General features: G+C 59.1%; 1 protein-coding gene across 2 annotated transcripts; it reads right to left on the minus strand.

Annotated features, from left to right (window-relative positions):
* Nucleotides 1–5,315: 5,315 nt before the first annotated feature.
* Nucleotides 5,316–13,040, minus strand: NKX2-2 (NK2 homeobox 2). 2 transcript variants are annotated; one of them, XM_064707086.1, is made up of 3 exons: nt 12,834–13,040; nt 6,587–6,939; nt 5,316–6,309 (listed from the first exon to the last, which is right to left on the minus strand). In XM_064707086.1, exons 2-3 carry the CDS (start codon nt 6,840–6,842, stop codon nt 5,741–5,743), a joined length of 825 nt encoding a protein of 274 aa, XP_064563156.1. In that variant the 5' UTR covers nt 6,843–6,939; nt 12,834–13,040; the 3' UTR covers nt 5,316–5,740. The 2 variants fall into 2 exon arrangements, with proteins under 2 accessions (XP_064563156.1, XP_064563155.1); XM_064707085.1 differs by lacking the exon at nt 12,834–13,040 and adding an exon at nt 7,379–7,579.
* Nucleotides 13,041–15,230: the final 2,190 nt, after the last annotated feature.

Genomic DNA, 15,230 nt, shown 5'->3' on the forward strand with positions numbered 1-15,230 from the left:
TTTTATCTGATGGAGAACTTTCTCCCTGAATTGTGGCTGAATCCCACAGAAAGCAGCAGATCCCAAGGCAGGATCAAGCCACTCTGTTTGTCCAAGTGGAACTGGAAAAATCCCAGGGAGGTTTGTCTGAGCTCTTGGGTTTTCCCAGCAGATCTGGGATGTTTTGTATTGAGAGCATGGATGTGACTGCTGGTGGTTTAACTCCAGATGTGTCAGTGGAACTCAGGGCAGTGCATGAACCCCACTGAAACTGCCCAAACCTTTGTATGGCCCAATAAAATTATGTTCAATAAAATTATGTTCAATAAAATTATGTTCAGACAAATTCAGAGTTTTGTGGCTGGTGAGACCTGTGGGGCCTGTGGGAGGGAAGGATGCTGCAACCTTAAATCCTCCTTTTTTTTTCTTCTTCTTCTTTTTTATTTCACTCAATCAAGTGCTTGTCCTTTGCAGCTGAAGCATCCCAGGTTCTCTGAGTTTGCTGGTAATTTAAATATCAGGGAGGGAGAGGAGGTGGGGACAATATTTACCAGTATTGGGCAGGCGAGAGAGGGAAAGAGGGAAAGAAAGAGGGAAAGAGAGGAAGAGGGAAAGAGAAATAAAGGGACAGAGGGAAAGGGGGAAAGAGGGAAAAAGGGAGTCTGCTGCCTGCAAGGGCCATGGGGGAGCTGAAGGGAGGGGTCTCTCCTGTGTCTCTCTCATCAGAAATTCCCTGAATCTCTACATAATTACCGCTAATTAGCGGCATTGGGCAAAATGCAGAAAATTCGCCAGCACTGAATGAAACCCAAAATTCAGTGAGGCATCCCTGGTGAGGGAGAAGCCCAGGGCTGTCCTGAGGCACTCACCTGTGGTGCCCAGGTGCCTGATTCCCACTGGGTGTTCAGGCTGCACTGTCCCCAGTGTCCCCAGTGCAGGGAGGGAGCTCTCCCCATCCCCGTGGCTCCCTGTGGGGCGGGAGGAAGCCGTGGATGTGCTGCCTCATCCTCTCCATCTCTCCGGAATTCCACGCCGTCCTCGCCATCGGTTTGTTTGCTCTTCCAGCGTTGAAAGGACGACTGCTGAGCACCAAACCCTGCCCGGGCTTTGGGGACACTCTGCTTGCCCCAAAGGTGGGGTTTTGGGTGTTGGGGACACTCTGCTTGTCCCAAAGGTGAATTCTGGGGTTGGGGACACTCTGCTTGTCCCTAAGGCAGGATTCTGGGCCTTGGGGACACTCTGCTTGCCCCAAAGGTGAGGTTCTGGTGCTCGGGACATTGCTTGTCCCAAAGGTGGGGTTTTGGGTGTTGGGGACACTCTGCTTGTACCAAAGACTGAATTCTGTGGTTGGGAACACTCTGCTTGCCCCAAAGGTGGGTTCTGGGGCTTGGGGACACTCTGCTTGCCCCAAAGGCTGAGTTCTGTGGTTGGGGACACTCTGCTTGTCCCAAAGGCAGGGTTCTGCGCCCTGGGGAGTTTGAGGGGTGGCACCAGTCCCCGATGAAGATCAGCGGCCAGACCTCATCACTCTCCGATCTCCACGCTGCATTTCAAAGCGATGTCCCCGGTTTAGGGCTCAGGCCGCTCCTCCTGCAGGCCGGCGGGTCCTGTCCCACCCCTCCAGCGGCCCGTCCCTCCCCTCGGTGTCCCCGGGCGGCCGCCAGGGTCCCCTCCCCGCGGGGCGGCCCCGACGGCGCGTCCCTGTCCCTTATCCAGCAGCGCCGCCGCGCGGCCATCCCGGCCCGGGGACGGGGGTGTCGCCGGGCACAGGGACGCGGAGCCCCGGGGTGCCCCGCTCCGCCGGGCCCGGGGGCTCCGAGGGGCAGCGCAGCCTCCGCCCCGTCCAGCGCGGCGCTCCGCGGGGCTCTGCTGCCTCCCCGCGGCCGCTGCCTGGGCTGGGCGAATAACCCAACCCCAACCCCTCGGTTAGAGCAAGGAACCCCTCCAGGGGTGCTTCTCGGGGGGCTTTGGGGGTGTCATTCGCGGGGGAGCCTCGCAAATCTCCGGTAACGCGGAGCGGGGTCTCGGCTCTGCTCGCCGCTCCAGCGCCGCCCCCCGGGGCTCCCCCCGGGCCTTTGGAGCCCCCCCGGCTCCCTAATGAACCCGCCGGGAGCTGCCCTGGGCTCGGTAAATATTGGCTTAGCTTCCCCTCGAGCGGCTCCTCGAGCAGCCCCGAAAAACCCACAGCGCCGCCAACTAAGCCCTACAGTCAACAGGGGACGGGGGGAAACTCCGCGGGGACACAACCGGGAAAAACGGGGGGAAAAGGAAACGGAGCTGGCCTGGAGATCGGGCTGAGCTTCTAAATCCTCAAATCTCGACACGCCCTGGCGGCCGAGAGGGGCTGGCCGGGGTTGCCAGGGCCGGATCCCCATCCTGGAAGCCTCGTCCGAGCCCGGGGCAGATCCGGGCACCGCGGGGATCCCGCGCAGCGCTGCGCGTCCCGGGGCGCGGGGGATGCCCGGGCTGGGGCTTCTCGCCGCTCTTTTTCTCTTTTCTCCCCTGTTTTCCGTCCCATCCGTTGTTTTTCTTTTTCTGCTTTCTCTGGTTATTTTTTCTTCCTTCGCTTTTTCTTATTTTGTTTCGTTATCTTTTTCTTTTCCCTCTTTTGTCTTTTTCATTTCCTTTTCATTTTCGTTTTTTTTTTCCTCTTCCCTTTTATTTTTCTCTGTCCTTTCCCCTCTTTTTCTTTTTTTTCCTATTAATCGTTTCTCCTTTATAAAATTTCTTCTTTCTTTCTCCACTTATTTTCCCATTTTCGTTATTTTCTTCCCCTCTTTTTAAAATTAAACTATTTATTTCCCCTATTATTATTAGTAGTACTTTATATATTTTTTTTTCCTTTTTAATTTCTGTCCCTCCCTCTCCTTCTGCCTCCCTCCCTCCCTCCCTCCCTTCCTCCCCGCCTTGCACAACCAGGAGCGCGGACAAGAAAGGGCCATTTCTCCGGCAGGCAGCGGGACGTGCCAGCCGGGCTGGCGGTACGGCCGGGCCGCGCAGGGAGGCGGCAGCTGCAGCCCAGCCCGCCCTCAATGCCGCCTTGTTCTGCCCGGGCCTCCGCGGCCGCGCAGCGCGGCTCCGCGGGCTCCTGCGGGGGGACGCGCTCGGGGCTTTCGGTGCTGCGGGGGGGGGGGATTTCCTGTGAAATGAGAGAGAAACTTGTCAGAGAAGAGGAGAGGCTCTGTTGGCCTTCAAAGAGAGAGCAGAGATTCTTTTTCCTTGCGCCCCCTCTTTTTTTCCCCCTTTTTTCTTTTTTTTTCTTTTTTTTTTTTTTTTCCAGAATAGATATAGCACGAATTTTTAATTCGCCTGCCTTTCACAGACAACAATGCTGGGTTTGAAAGCTGGGCACAATTTGGGTTTTGTCAGGGGTCCCCGGCCCAGCTGGCCATATGGGATACAACATGTAGAACATGCCGAACAATGAGCGCGAGTGACAGCCCGAACAAAACGCGGAGGACAGCGCTCCCTGACTCCGCGCTCCGCATCAATGCCGAGCCCCAAAAAACAGAAAACAGCCAAGGCCGAGGCAGGCGAGGCGCGGCGAGGGCGTCCCCCCCCCTCCTCTCCTCCCGCACCGTCTCTCCCGGTTTTTCGCCGGCTCCTTTGGCTTCCCTGGCTGCGGCTCGTTAATATGCACGCCTCTAACATGCTCACCTCCCTGCCTCCCCCATTGTGCTGCTCTCTGAAGTCTACTGTATATTGTGCAAAGATAGACTGGCCCGGCGGCACGGCAGATATAAGGCCACGGAGGTTAGGGCCACACAACTGGTTTGATAGACTCGCCATAGCCCGAGGGGAATGAGGAGAAAAAAAAAAAAACAAAAACAAAACCACCCAAAACCAGGGAAAATATTGGGATTTTTTTTAAATTAAAAAAATAAGTAAGGAGAAAAAAGCGACAGTTTTCCGTCTGTCCGCTCCTGGCTCGCACGCCGGGTTTGGAGAAGGGAAAACCGGCTCTGGTCGCTGTGTCCCCCTCGGATGTGGGACAGCAGCGCAGCTCCCCAAGGCTTGGAAGCGGCCGCCGCTGCTCCAGCGCTGCGCGGAGCCTCGGTGGTTCGGGGATGGGAGCAGGGATGGGAAAAGAGCGGAGGAAAAATGTGGGAAAAGGCTAATAAACCCCAGCGGCGGCGCGGAGGCTGCAGGATGCGCTGGGGCGGAGAGGCACCCCGGGATCGGCGGGGCCGGGATGCTGCGGGATCGGGATGCTGCGGGATCGGGATGCTGCGGGGCCGGCGCCGCTCGTCCCATGGCGTTGAACTGCCCCGTCCTGGCCGGGCTTAGCCCCGCGGGACGGGGCGGGCCCTGCACCGGCCCCGCTGCTCCTGACAAAAGCCTGTTTGGGTTTGTTTTCGTTTTTTGAAGCATCTTTAGCAGCCCGAAAGCTGCAGGGGCGGGCTCGGAGCCGCTGCTCTGCCGCAACCCGCCCCGGGCCGGGCTCGGTCCCGGTCCCCGTTCCAGCCCGGCAGAGCCGCCCAGCCCCGCCTCGCCTCCCTCTTGTCTCTTCTCCCTCCTCCTCCTCCGAGTTTTTGGGGGGGTTCTCCAGGGGTTAACCCTTTCCCCAGCCCTGCCGGAGCATCCCCGAGGGCTGAGCCCGAAGTTCGGCTCTCCCTGCCGCTCGCAGGGGCTCCAGCCCGGGGAGGGGGCACCGGGGCCGTGCCAGAACCCAAATCTCAGCAGCACCGAGCAGCAGAACAGCGCACTCACAGACAGAAATTAGGAAAATATAAATTCTCCCCGCTCCGATTTTTCGCCGGCGGATGAAACCGACTGTTCCCACCAAAAAAAAAGCGCGGTTTTTTCCCAAAAATGAAGCCAGGGAGGAGCGTGGGGCCCCGCTCGGCCGTGTCATCCCGGCCGGGCCCAGGCAGGGCTGGCTCGGGGGATGCGGGGCGGCCGCCGAGGCCGCGACTTTCCGTCGTTGTTATTGGCTCCTTTTCTACTATTTCCCCTCGAAAAGCAGCTTTAAAAAAAAAATTAAAATTGGTATTAAATGTCGGGGAGGCCCAGGGGGCCGCTCTGCCGGCGGAGAGGGTTTCAGCGTCCGCGGGGCTTTTTCCTCCGCTCGGGAATGGTTAAGGCGACCCCCAAACGGGAGAGAGCGAGCGGAGCGCCCCGGCCGCGGCTCACGGCAGCGACAACGACCGCGACAAGGGGCAAAAACACCCCCGGGAGCAGCTGTGGGGGCCGCAAACTGCGCTCCCCTTTTGGGGTGCTCCGCTCAGCGGCCGCACCCCCGTTCCTCACAAAATCACAGGAGCAGCGCGGGGGATTTTATTCTTTATTTTTTTTCCTTTTTTTTTTTTTTTTTGTAATTCTGACGATCTCCCCCCGCTCTCCCCTTTTTTCTCCTCTTTTATTTTATTTGTAGGTAGACAGGACCACTCTGAATGGCGCAAAAAATTTCTGTAAACAATGACGCACAAAAAACACCTCCCTTCCCTCACCCCCCGCCTCCCCCCGAAATGAAACCGAAACCCCCCCAAAAAATGGAGGGGAAAAGAAACGGCAGAGGGAAAGAACCCATAATAATAATAATAATAATAGCAATAATAATAATAGCAATAATAATAATAATAATAATAGCGTTTCCCTCGCCATTCCTTCCCCCGCAGTTGTTTTTTTTTTAATTTTCGGAGCATCAGTCTGTCTCCGTTTTTTTTTGTTTTTTTGTTTTTTGTTTTTTTCCTCTCTCTCTCGATTTGTGCCTGTTAATTCTGTGTTTTCCTCCGCTCTCGGGGGCGTGTGCGCGGGGCCCTCACCAAGTCCATTGCTGCGCCTGTACCAAGTGATGCGCTGTGGGGTACTGGGGGCTGCCGGCCGCGCTGTACTGCGCGTTGTACTGCATGTGCTGCTGCAGGGACTGCGCGCTGTACGCCGAGAACGGGATGCCCGCCTGGAACGTCGCGGCTGCCAAGTCCTGGGCTTTGAGCGTGTGGCACGGCTTGCCGTCCCTGACTAGCACCGGCACGGCCACCCGCCGCGGCGAGGGGAGAGGAGTCACTTCCATACCTTTCTCGGCCCGCGCCCGCTTCATCTTGTAGCGGTGGTTCTGGAACCAGATCTTCACCTGCGTGGGGGTGAGGCGGATCAGGCTGGCCAGGTGCTCCCGCTCGGGCGCCGACAGGTACCGCTGCTGCCGGAACCGCCGCTCCAGCTCGTAGGTCTGCGCCTTGGAGAAGAGCACCCTCCTCTTCCTCTTCTTGCCCGCGTCCCCGCCGCCCACCGCTTCCTTCTCGTTGTCGGGCGACTCGTCTGCCGACGGCTCCGGCGATTTGGCCGAGGGGTCCTGGCCGCCGCCGCCGCCGCCGGCCGCCAGCCCGTGCACTGCGGACAAGCCGTGCCCGGTGGGTCAGCGGAGGGTGACGGGATGGGGGAGCGCCCCTCGGCCGCCCCCCGCATCCCTCCCGCCGCCCCCCGCATCCCCTCAGCCGCCCGGAGGCCGGCAGTGGAGAGAGGCAACCCCCCTATCCATCCATCCATCCATCCATCCATCCATCCATCCATCCATCCATCCATCCACCCACCCATCCATCCATCCTCGGGTCCCCCCACCTCGAGCCACATCCCAGCGCCCCCCAATCTTCGCTGCCCCGGCACTCACGGGAGTACTGGATGCCCTCGGCGCTCGCCAGCCAGCGCGTGTAGGGATTATCGCTGTTATCATAGAAAGGGCTCTTCAAAGGCAGCGTCGGAACAGAGTCCAAGGGGGTTTGTCCCAAAACTCCCGCTTTCCTGGGCGGCTCGGGCGCCTCGCTCTCCTCCTCGCCGCCCTCCGCCGAGCCGTCCTCATCGTTGGTGTCGGGGAGGTCCAAAATGTCCTTCACCGAGAAGCCCGTCTTTGTGTTGGTCAGAGACATGTTCCGGCCAAATTCCGCCTGGGAAAGTTGGAGCCGCGGCTTGGCCGAGCCGCCGGGTCACGGCTGGGCACGCACACGCCGAGCGGCGACAGCGACACTGCGCAGGGACACGGGGAGGGACGGGGGGGGGGGCACGGAAAAGGGGGGAAAAAAATACAATAATAATATGGATTTATAGAAAAATAAGCGGCGGGGGTTGTGCGGGAGAGAAGCGGCCGCAGCGCCGGGTCTCTGCGGTGCTGGTTGTTGTGCCACGGGGGAAAATTCCGGGAGCGGGAGCAGCAGCTGGTTTCGGGAATAGTTTGTAACTCCAGGGAGAAAAAAAATTAAAAAAAAAAAAAAGGGGGGGGGAAGACACGCCAAAAAAAAAAAAAAGAGTAAAAAAAAAAAAAAAGATCACTTCTGGATCTTGTTCAGCCGCGCCGAACCCGCGCCTGCCGCTGGAAAATCCCGAGCCATTGCTGGAGCGAGGAGTCCATATAAGGCTGGTCCCCACACATGAACCTGCCGAGAGGAGGGAGAAAAAAAAAACCTACATTAAACCCAGGAAAGGTTGGCCACGTGTGGGCGGGTCTTGGAAGTCAAGTGGATGAAGACAGTGTTTGCAGATGTGAAATTGCGGGTTTTGGGCGAGCTCCGAGCTTCCACCATTGGTGATGAGTGGTATAACGTGTCAGTTAATTACCGGCGCGGGGAGGGTCCTGGGCGCGGGGAGGGAGGGAGAGGGAAGGAAGGAGAGACGGAGGGAGGGAGGGATGGAGAGAGAGAGGGAGGGAGGGAGGGGGAGACTTCCCAGCTCTTTTTAAGGCCACTATTTACATACAAAGAGCTGTGCACCAGCCCCGACGCTCCGGACGCTCCAAAGTGTGTTTTCCACCCGTGTTTTCCTCCGACAAAAAAAACCCAAAATCATCACAATAATAATAATAATAATAATTTGCTGTTCCCACAGCCGCTCAGGCTGCGCGCCCCACGCTGCCGGCCCCGCTCGGCACCGAAGCGGCTCAGATGGCAAGAGCCCAACTTATCTAACCCGCCTAGGTCAATATTTTGGTTGGGGCTTAGGGATGAGCGCTGGAAATTAAACAGCGAGTAATTGATTCTAGTTTGCTCCGAAATTAAGCGAACTGGCAAAATGCGATCGTCAGGCGCGACCCGGCGAGATCCGGGAGGTGATTGCTGGGGAGGGGGGGAGTGTGTGCTTGTTTGAAGAGGTCTCATTGATTTTGCCACCTTCTTCCAGGGGAATGAATCCAGCCCGTTGGGATCATTCGATGGGCTGCAGCCCGATGGACTCATACACCACTGGATTTTTATTTTTTCTTTTCCATATTTCTTTGGTTTGTTCCTTTTTTTTTCAGGACTTGGGGAAGGAGGGAGAGGGGCAAAGAAGGAGTTCCTTCCCAAGGGAAGGCCGGCACCCCAGGTGTCCCCACGCTCGCACACAGCAGCGCTCGGCTCCGGCCCCGCGGAGCCCGCAGCGGCTCCGGGGCTCGATGCAGAGACCGCCCCTGCTTCTCTCTGTGTGCCGCCAACTTTTATTTTCATTGCCTTTCTTCCTTCGTCCTGTTCTCTGCACCTGCCCAGGAGGCACACCCTCACGGGGCAGGGCCAAGGTCGTTATCTTCCTTCCTTCCTTCCTTCCTTCCTTCCTTCCTTCCTTCCTTCCTTCCTTCCTTCCTTCCTTCCTTCCTTCCTTCCTTCCTTCCTTCCTTCCTTCCTTCCTTCCTTCCTTCCTTCCTTCCTTCCTTCCTTCCTTCCTTCTCCTTCCTTCCTTCCTTCCTTCCTTCCTTCCTCCTTCCTTCCTTCCTCCTCTTCCTTCCTTCCTCCTTTCCTTCCTCCTTTCCTTCTGTCCCTCTCTCCCTTCCCTTTTCCCACTCTTTTTTCCTCTCTCCTGTTTTCCATCCCTTTGCCTTTCCCGAGCCCCGCCGGGCCGGGTTGGAGCGCGGGGCCCATGGAGATGTGCGGGCCGATGCGGGACACGGGGTTTGGACAATCTGGGAAGGGGTTCCCCCCATTCCCCTCATTTCTGGGCAGGAAAAGTTGCCCGAGTTTCCCTTCCCGGGGGGAAGGAGCCGCAACCCCGCCGGGCAGACGCCGCCTCAGGCTTCCTCCTCCGCGCCCATCCATGGATTCGCACCTTCCCGTCCTCTCCCTCGCCGCTCCCCCCACTTTTCCTGCCCCAGCCCCCAGCCTGCCTCCCATAAAGTATGTGATGTGGCTGACAATGCCCAGGGATTTTTTTTTTCCCTTTTTTTTTTTTTTTTTTTTTTAAGCGAGCCCCAGCGCGCATCCTGGGTGGTCGGCCCCGCGCAAACACAAATACAACCCGACGGCTAAGCTGGGGACAATGTCCGCAATGTAGACAAATGTCCGGCTCCTGTTGGAACCCTTTGTCTCGGCGCAGTTTTTGCATTTATTTCAGTGGCGAAATAATACGTGATTGACGCCCTCTTTCAGCGCGCCCTAACTGTTGGGAATAAATCTGAGGTTGTTCCTAGTTGTCATGGTATTCAACCGCACTCAATGGCTATCTCTTCATCCATTGCGGAGTCCTCCTCCTCGATATCGAGGGAACCCCTTCGGGCCGGCCCCCGCCCGCTCCTCTGCCCCGCTCCGACACCGCCGATTCCCACTGAATCCCGGAGTTACCGATGGATTCACCCTACCTCTGGTGGGGAAAAAAAGAGAGAGGGAAGAGCGGCGATAATCGCGATAGCGGCGGGACGGAGAACCCCGACAGCAGCCGAGCCCGGGGAAGGGAGGGCAGAGCATCCCCGGGACAGCCTGCGCGGACAGGGCGCCGCGGGGCTGGCAGCATCATACTAATAATAATAATAATAATAATAATAATAATAATAATAATAGTGGTGGTGGTGATTATGATGATGATGATGATGACGACGACGATAAACACTCCCACACCCGAACCCGAGGCCGCGGCCCGGGCAGAGCGTCCCGGGGCACCGTGACGTCACCGGCGGGGGTGTGACGTCAGAGCCGCGCGGACCCCATGACGTCAGGAGGGGTCGCGAGGCCGGGACACTGACCCGCGCCGGGGTCGCGCTGCGTGGGGCCAAAACCAGACGGTAGCGGCGCGACAGTCGCGACAGAGCCCGGACACGGCGGGGCACCCGCCCAGAGTCCCCCGCGCCCCACGGCTCGTCCCACGCGTGGCGGGGACGCTCCAGAGCCGGGACAGGCCGTGACAAGGCCGGGAGCGCTGGTGCCCTTCCTCCCCAGCCCCCGGCGCTGAGCCGCCCTCGGGGACACGGGGCTCTGCCCACGGGGACCCATTCACGGGTGGCTCCCTGGCCCCCGGGGTTAAGGCTGATTTTTCTGTGTTTTAGGATCGGAAAGGACAGTCCCTGGGGTAGGAGGGGGAATGCGGCCTCCCGAGCAGCTGCTCGCGGTCGCGCGTGGGCCCCAATGCCGGCGGGGTCTCGCCACGCCGCGGGCGGCCAGTGGGGCTGATTTTGAGCGGTGTCCTCGCCTTTTTCCTCCCTGCCTCGGCCCGAGGATGATCCTGCTCCCCGCACGGCGCCGGGGCTCCCCCTCTGCTCCCAGCCCCGCTCCCCTTTCCGATCCCACGCATGAATCGCATCGAGTGTAACAACACATATTGTGGGAGAAATGTAGGAAAGGGTGCTGGGCAGGAGCCTGCCGCTCTCCCTCCCCTCCCTACCCGGCTCCATTCCCGCTCCCGCTGCGCGGCTCCGGGAGCGGCCGACAAGTGGATCAATTTATTGTTTGATGGAGCCAAAGATGCGAGACATTGTTTTCCCTTCCCCGCAGCCCGCAAATAAACAAACGGAGCCGGGGCTGCACCTTGCCGCTCGGCCCGGATTAGCGGAGCCCACACAAAGCCTTTGTTAAGGGACAGGTTGATTTTATCTCCTAGAATGAGATCCACTTGGAATGAATGGGGAAAGGGAAGAGCAGCCCGTGTCCTGATAATTGTCGTGAGGAGCTTCACCTCGGGAGCATCCCTGTAAGTAACACCCTCTTTGTTTTAAAGTGTGCAGGAGGGAAGAAGAGCCGCCGCACCAAAGGGGACAGCTCTCCCCTGGCCGTAAAAATATAGAACCAAAATTTAAAAAATCAGAGTAAAACCATCGCAGCCAAATAACATCCCGCGCACGGAGGGCTTTAAATCGCATTTTCCAGCCCTGGAGAGGAAATTCTGCTGCTGCTGCTGCTGTTCGGCAGAGGCTCCGGCTTGGAGGGGACCGGCCACGCCAGGCCGTGGGCACGGAGCCCACGCCACGGGATTGCCTCCCACGCCGGCAGCGAGAGAGAGAGAGCTCCATTAAAAAAAAAATTTAAAAAATTAAAAATCGTATTTCCTAAAATCAAGGGCAACCGGAGCCTCCAGAATCCTCCGCCGCTTACAGGAACTTAATTGTAACGGAGTTTCTGCGGGCTGAAATTCCCGGCTCGTTTCCTGGCTGGAAAAAATGGCATTAGCAAAGGCGTTAAGGATGGTTCGGGGGAAAGAAAAGGGAGGAATAAAAAAAAAGGGGGGGAAAAAAAAGGGGGGAAGATCGCCCCACACGCAGGAAGGGAGCCAGCAGCAGCATTCCCTATGGAAGCTCCAGGGAAAGCCCCCAGCGCCCCCCAAAATCTCGGCGCCGGCCTGCTTTTCTCCGGCAGACAATTAATTCTTCTCCAGGACATAGGAATCTAAATGAGCTTCCCTATTCTCACGATTGCTCTATCTCCTTCCCCCCGAAGCTTCAAAGGCGGAGAAATCCTTCCAATTCACCGATATTCCTTATAAATCTGTAGATGCGGATCTGCCCCGCAGCCAAGCTCCCGAGGTGGCGAATTGTCACAGAAATTGGGATTTCCCCCCCCTGAAACCCCCCTGCTCCCCGGGGGCCGGCGGGGTTATGGCAGAGCCGGAGGACACATGTTAGGGCTTTGATAAATGCACTTTAATGAGATTTTGGAAATTATTGCCCATAGTGATGGAGGCTGTGGGGTACGGGCACAAAGCCGGGAGCCCGCAGCCCCCCGACCCACATTTTGTCTTATTTAATTCCCTGCAAGCTGTAAGCCTGGCCCGGGGCTCCCTTCCCCTTCCCAGCCTATTCCAAACCGGTTTATGGGCCGGACAAACGGGGGTGCCCCCCCCCGGAGCCCCCCGGCTCTGCCGTCCCTGTCTCCAATGATTAAACGTGTCCCGACGAGATTAAGCTTTGTCAGAAATGATTTTTCCCTGCCGGGCCCGCCGGCCCCGGGGCGACGGCAGCAGCACCGCGGGCGGGATTCGCTCCCTCATCAGGATTCGCTCCCTTATCAGAATTCGCTCCGCACCCCGCGCAGGGCTCCGCGCCCGGGTCAGCGCCGGCTGCGGGTCCCGAATGGGGGTGCGGGGAGCCCCGGAGCCGGGGCTGGGTGGGGACGGGCCCGCTCGGTGGGCTCGGCTCCCAAAGCCTCGCCCGAGCTTGGGGCACACGCGTGGCACGGGCAGGGATGGGGTGAGGAGGAGGAAGAGGAGGGGGCGTCGCCGGGGCCGGGGCCGGTCATTCCCGGTCCTCTGGCGGACTCTGCCGTCGCGGATGAGAAGTGTCCCACGGCCGGGGCAGGGGGAGCGCCCCGGGCTCCCTTCCCAGTGCTGTCCGTGCCCCTCTGCCACCCGTGCCCGTGGCCGTGGCCGTGTCGCAGCCGCGCCGTCGGGGCCGGGGCCGCGCCCCCTCGGTGCTCACACCGGCTCCGACCTGCGCGGACTCCCCGCCCCACAAAGCGCCTTCGCACCTGCTGCTGCCCCCCTCTGTCCCCTCTGCCCCCGGGGGTTCACCCTGGGGTCCCCCCGCTCCCTGCCGGGCTCACCTGGGCGGGTCCCTGCGCCGGGGAGCCCTGGCCGGCCCCAGCACTCACCTGGGCGGGGGTCCCTCGGTGCGATGTCCCCCCGCTGTCCCCCGGGAGTCACCTGGGCAGGGTCCCCGTGCGGGAGCGTCCCCCCCCCCGCCGCCTCTCGGGGCTCACCTGGCCGCGGTGCCGAGGCGGGGGGTCCCTAGCAGGGGGGGCTCCGGCGGCGGCCCCCCGCCTCCCGCATTGTCTCCTCCGTGCGCCGGGGCCGCTGCTCGTCCCTCCGGCCTCACATCCCCCGCGCCGCTCGCTGCCGTCCCCGGCGGCTGCCGCCGGGCGCAACACCGGCCATATGCTCCGCGGCCATAAATTGGGAAGGAGCACAAACACGCCGGTTCCTGGGTGGCTCTTTTAAGGCTGAGCCGGCCCCTCTCTCCCCCCGGGGGGCAGAGCCCTCCCCCCGGCCCCCCTTCCCCAGAGGAGCCGCTGGCTGCGGCCCCCCCGCCCCCGCCGGGCCGGTCCCGCTGGCCGAGCGCGGATGGCTCGGTAGCCAGGGCGCCGAGCGGCCAAACCGCCAGATGTGGCACGGTGTCGGTGCGGCACCGTGTCGGTGCGGCACGGTCGGTATTGATGTGCCGGGGCTCGTTTACATTAGATACGCGCCTGATGCGGCCGCTGATAGCGCCGGTGTGCGGGAGATCCGAGCCGCGCTGCCGCCGCCGGCCACTGCCCCCTCCCCTGCGCCCCTTTCCGCGGTCCTTTTTGGGTTTTAACATCATTTTTTAATATTATTATTATTCGGAAAGAAGGCGATGGAGTTGGCGACCGAGGGTGGTGCTGCCCGACTTCCCTGGAGGGTGAGGAGCGGTCATGGAATGCTGGAATATCCTGAGTGGAGGCTGATGGAGCCCAGCTCCGGGACAACCCCAAAAAAACCCCAGAGCGTTTCCAAACATCCCGAGCCTGGATGCTTCCCTGCCATCCCTGTTGGCAGGAGGCTCCTGCCAAAGGTACGATCCCACTGGCATTCCAGAGGGATGGAGAGCTCCCAGCTGGCCACGAGGGCTCCCTGGGCATCCCATGTCCCGTCCAAAGGCTCCGTGGGTGACATGCAAACATCGCTGGGGACAGAGGGAACGTGACAGAGCTCCTTCCCCATCCCACCTGCCCCTGATCCTCCCCACACCTGCCCCGCTCCTGGGAAGACCTTGGAGTGCTGTGTGAAATTCCCGGGTCAGATAGGGCTCAGTGAAACCCCCTGGTCACAGATAAAGTGATTGATCCCCACAGCGATCAATAGAGATCCCATTCCCGGCAATTCATAACTTTGCCGAGCTTGTTTTGTTTGGATAAAGAGCCCGGATTGCTGAGAGAGAGAGTGAAACTGGGGGAGAAAAAATAATTCTGTGATTTTGTGTCACCCACATAAAAATACCAATCAAACCTCGGTGATTTGCAGACATATTCATTTGCATAAAAAAGTCTTCATTTGCATAAATCTGCAGGGTCTCCTCTTTCACAGCAGGAAATTCAGGCTGGATGTCCAGGCCATGTTTCACCCCATTCCTAGGGAATGCTGCCCAGAGGGATTGGAACTCTGTAAGTTTGGTTATAAACCAGCTTCAGCTCCTTTCTCCCCTCATCCAGGAAGGAGGGAAAGTGCAGGAGAAGGCAAAGGAGCAGGAGATGCATTTGGGCCCCCACAGGCATTCCTTGGGACACCTGGGCTGAGCTGCAAAACCCAGGTTGTGCTGTAAACCAGTTCCTATTTTATTAATAAGAACTCCCTATTTCATTAATGAACCCATTTTTATCCATTATTTTTATACTTTGGGGGTGTTTTGGCACCTGGTGTGTGGATCTCACCATGCCCCAGAGCTGCAGGAACCAAACCAGCAGGCCCAGGCTCTGGAGAGTGATGCAGGCTTCACACGGCCTTGGGAATGAAGGTAAAGCCTTTAGTCCTTTCAGCTCCTCAAACGTCCCATGTGGAATCTCCTGGAGGGGCTGGTGTGAAGGTGGGAGGTCTGGACTCCAGTCTGGGGAGGTTGGAATGGGCTCCACCTCATGACAAGGGACTTATTCCCAAGTATTTGCAGTCACTCAGCTCCTCTCCAGCAGAATCCGCTGGTGCCTCTTTGTGTCCCAGGACTGGGAGCAGCCTGGGAGCTCTGGGCTTGGAATGCTCCAAAAATTCCCTGGCCGAAGGGATGCATTTCCACTTGTGATCCACAGCCCTTTCCCAAAAGTGAAGGAATCCAGAGTGCCCCAAGCACAGAGCTGGGACACGGCGGGGAAGAGCAAGACCTGCCAAGTCTGGGCTCAGTTCCTTATTCCAGCCTGGTTTGCAGAAGGAATTAGAAAGATGCCCAGTCTGGCAGAGCAGGGAAGGTGAGGGAGCAGACAGGAGCAGGTGGAGGGGCTGGGGGAGCACCCCCACAGCCCACACCCCTCTTTACAACCCCGGTGTGTTTGAGGAGCCCGAGCCCGGTCCCTGTGCAGGGCTGGGCACACCTGGGGGTGACAGATGGCCGCGGGCTGTCCCCAGGCTGAGCACACAGCGCAATCTGCTGC

The sequence above is a fragment of the Zonotrichia leucophrys genome, chromosome 3 (assembly GCF_028769735.1).
Source record: "Zonotrichia leucophrys gambelii isolate GWCS_2022_RI chromosome 3, RI_Zleu_2.0, whole genome shotgun sequence".
Lineage (NCBI taxonomy): Eukaryota > Metazoa > Chordata > Aves > Passeriformes > Passerellidae > Zonotrichia > Zonotrichia leucophrys.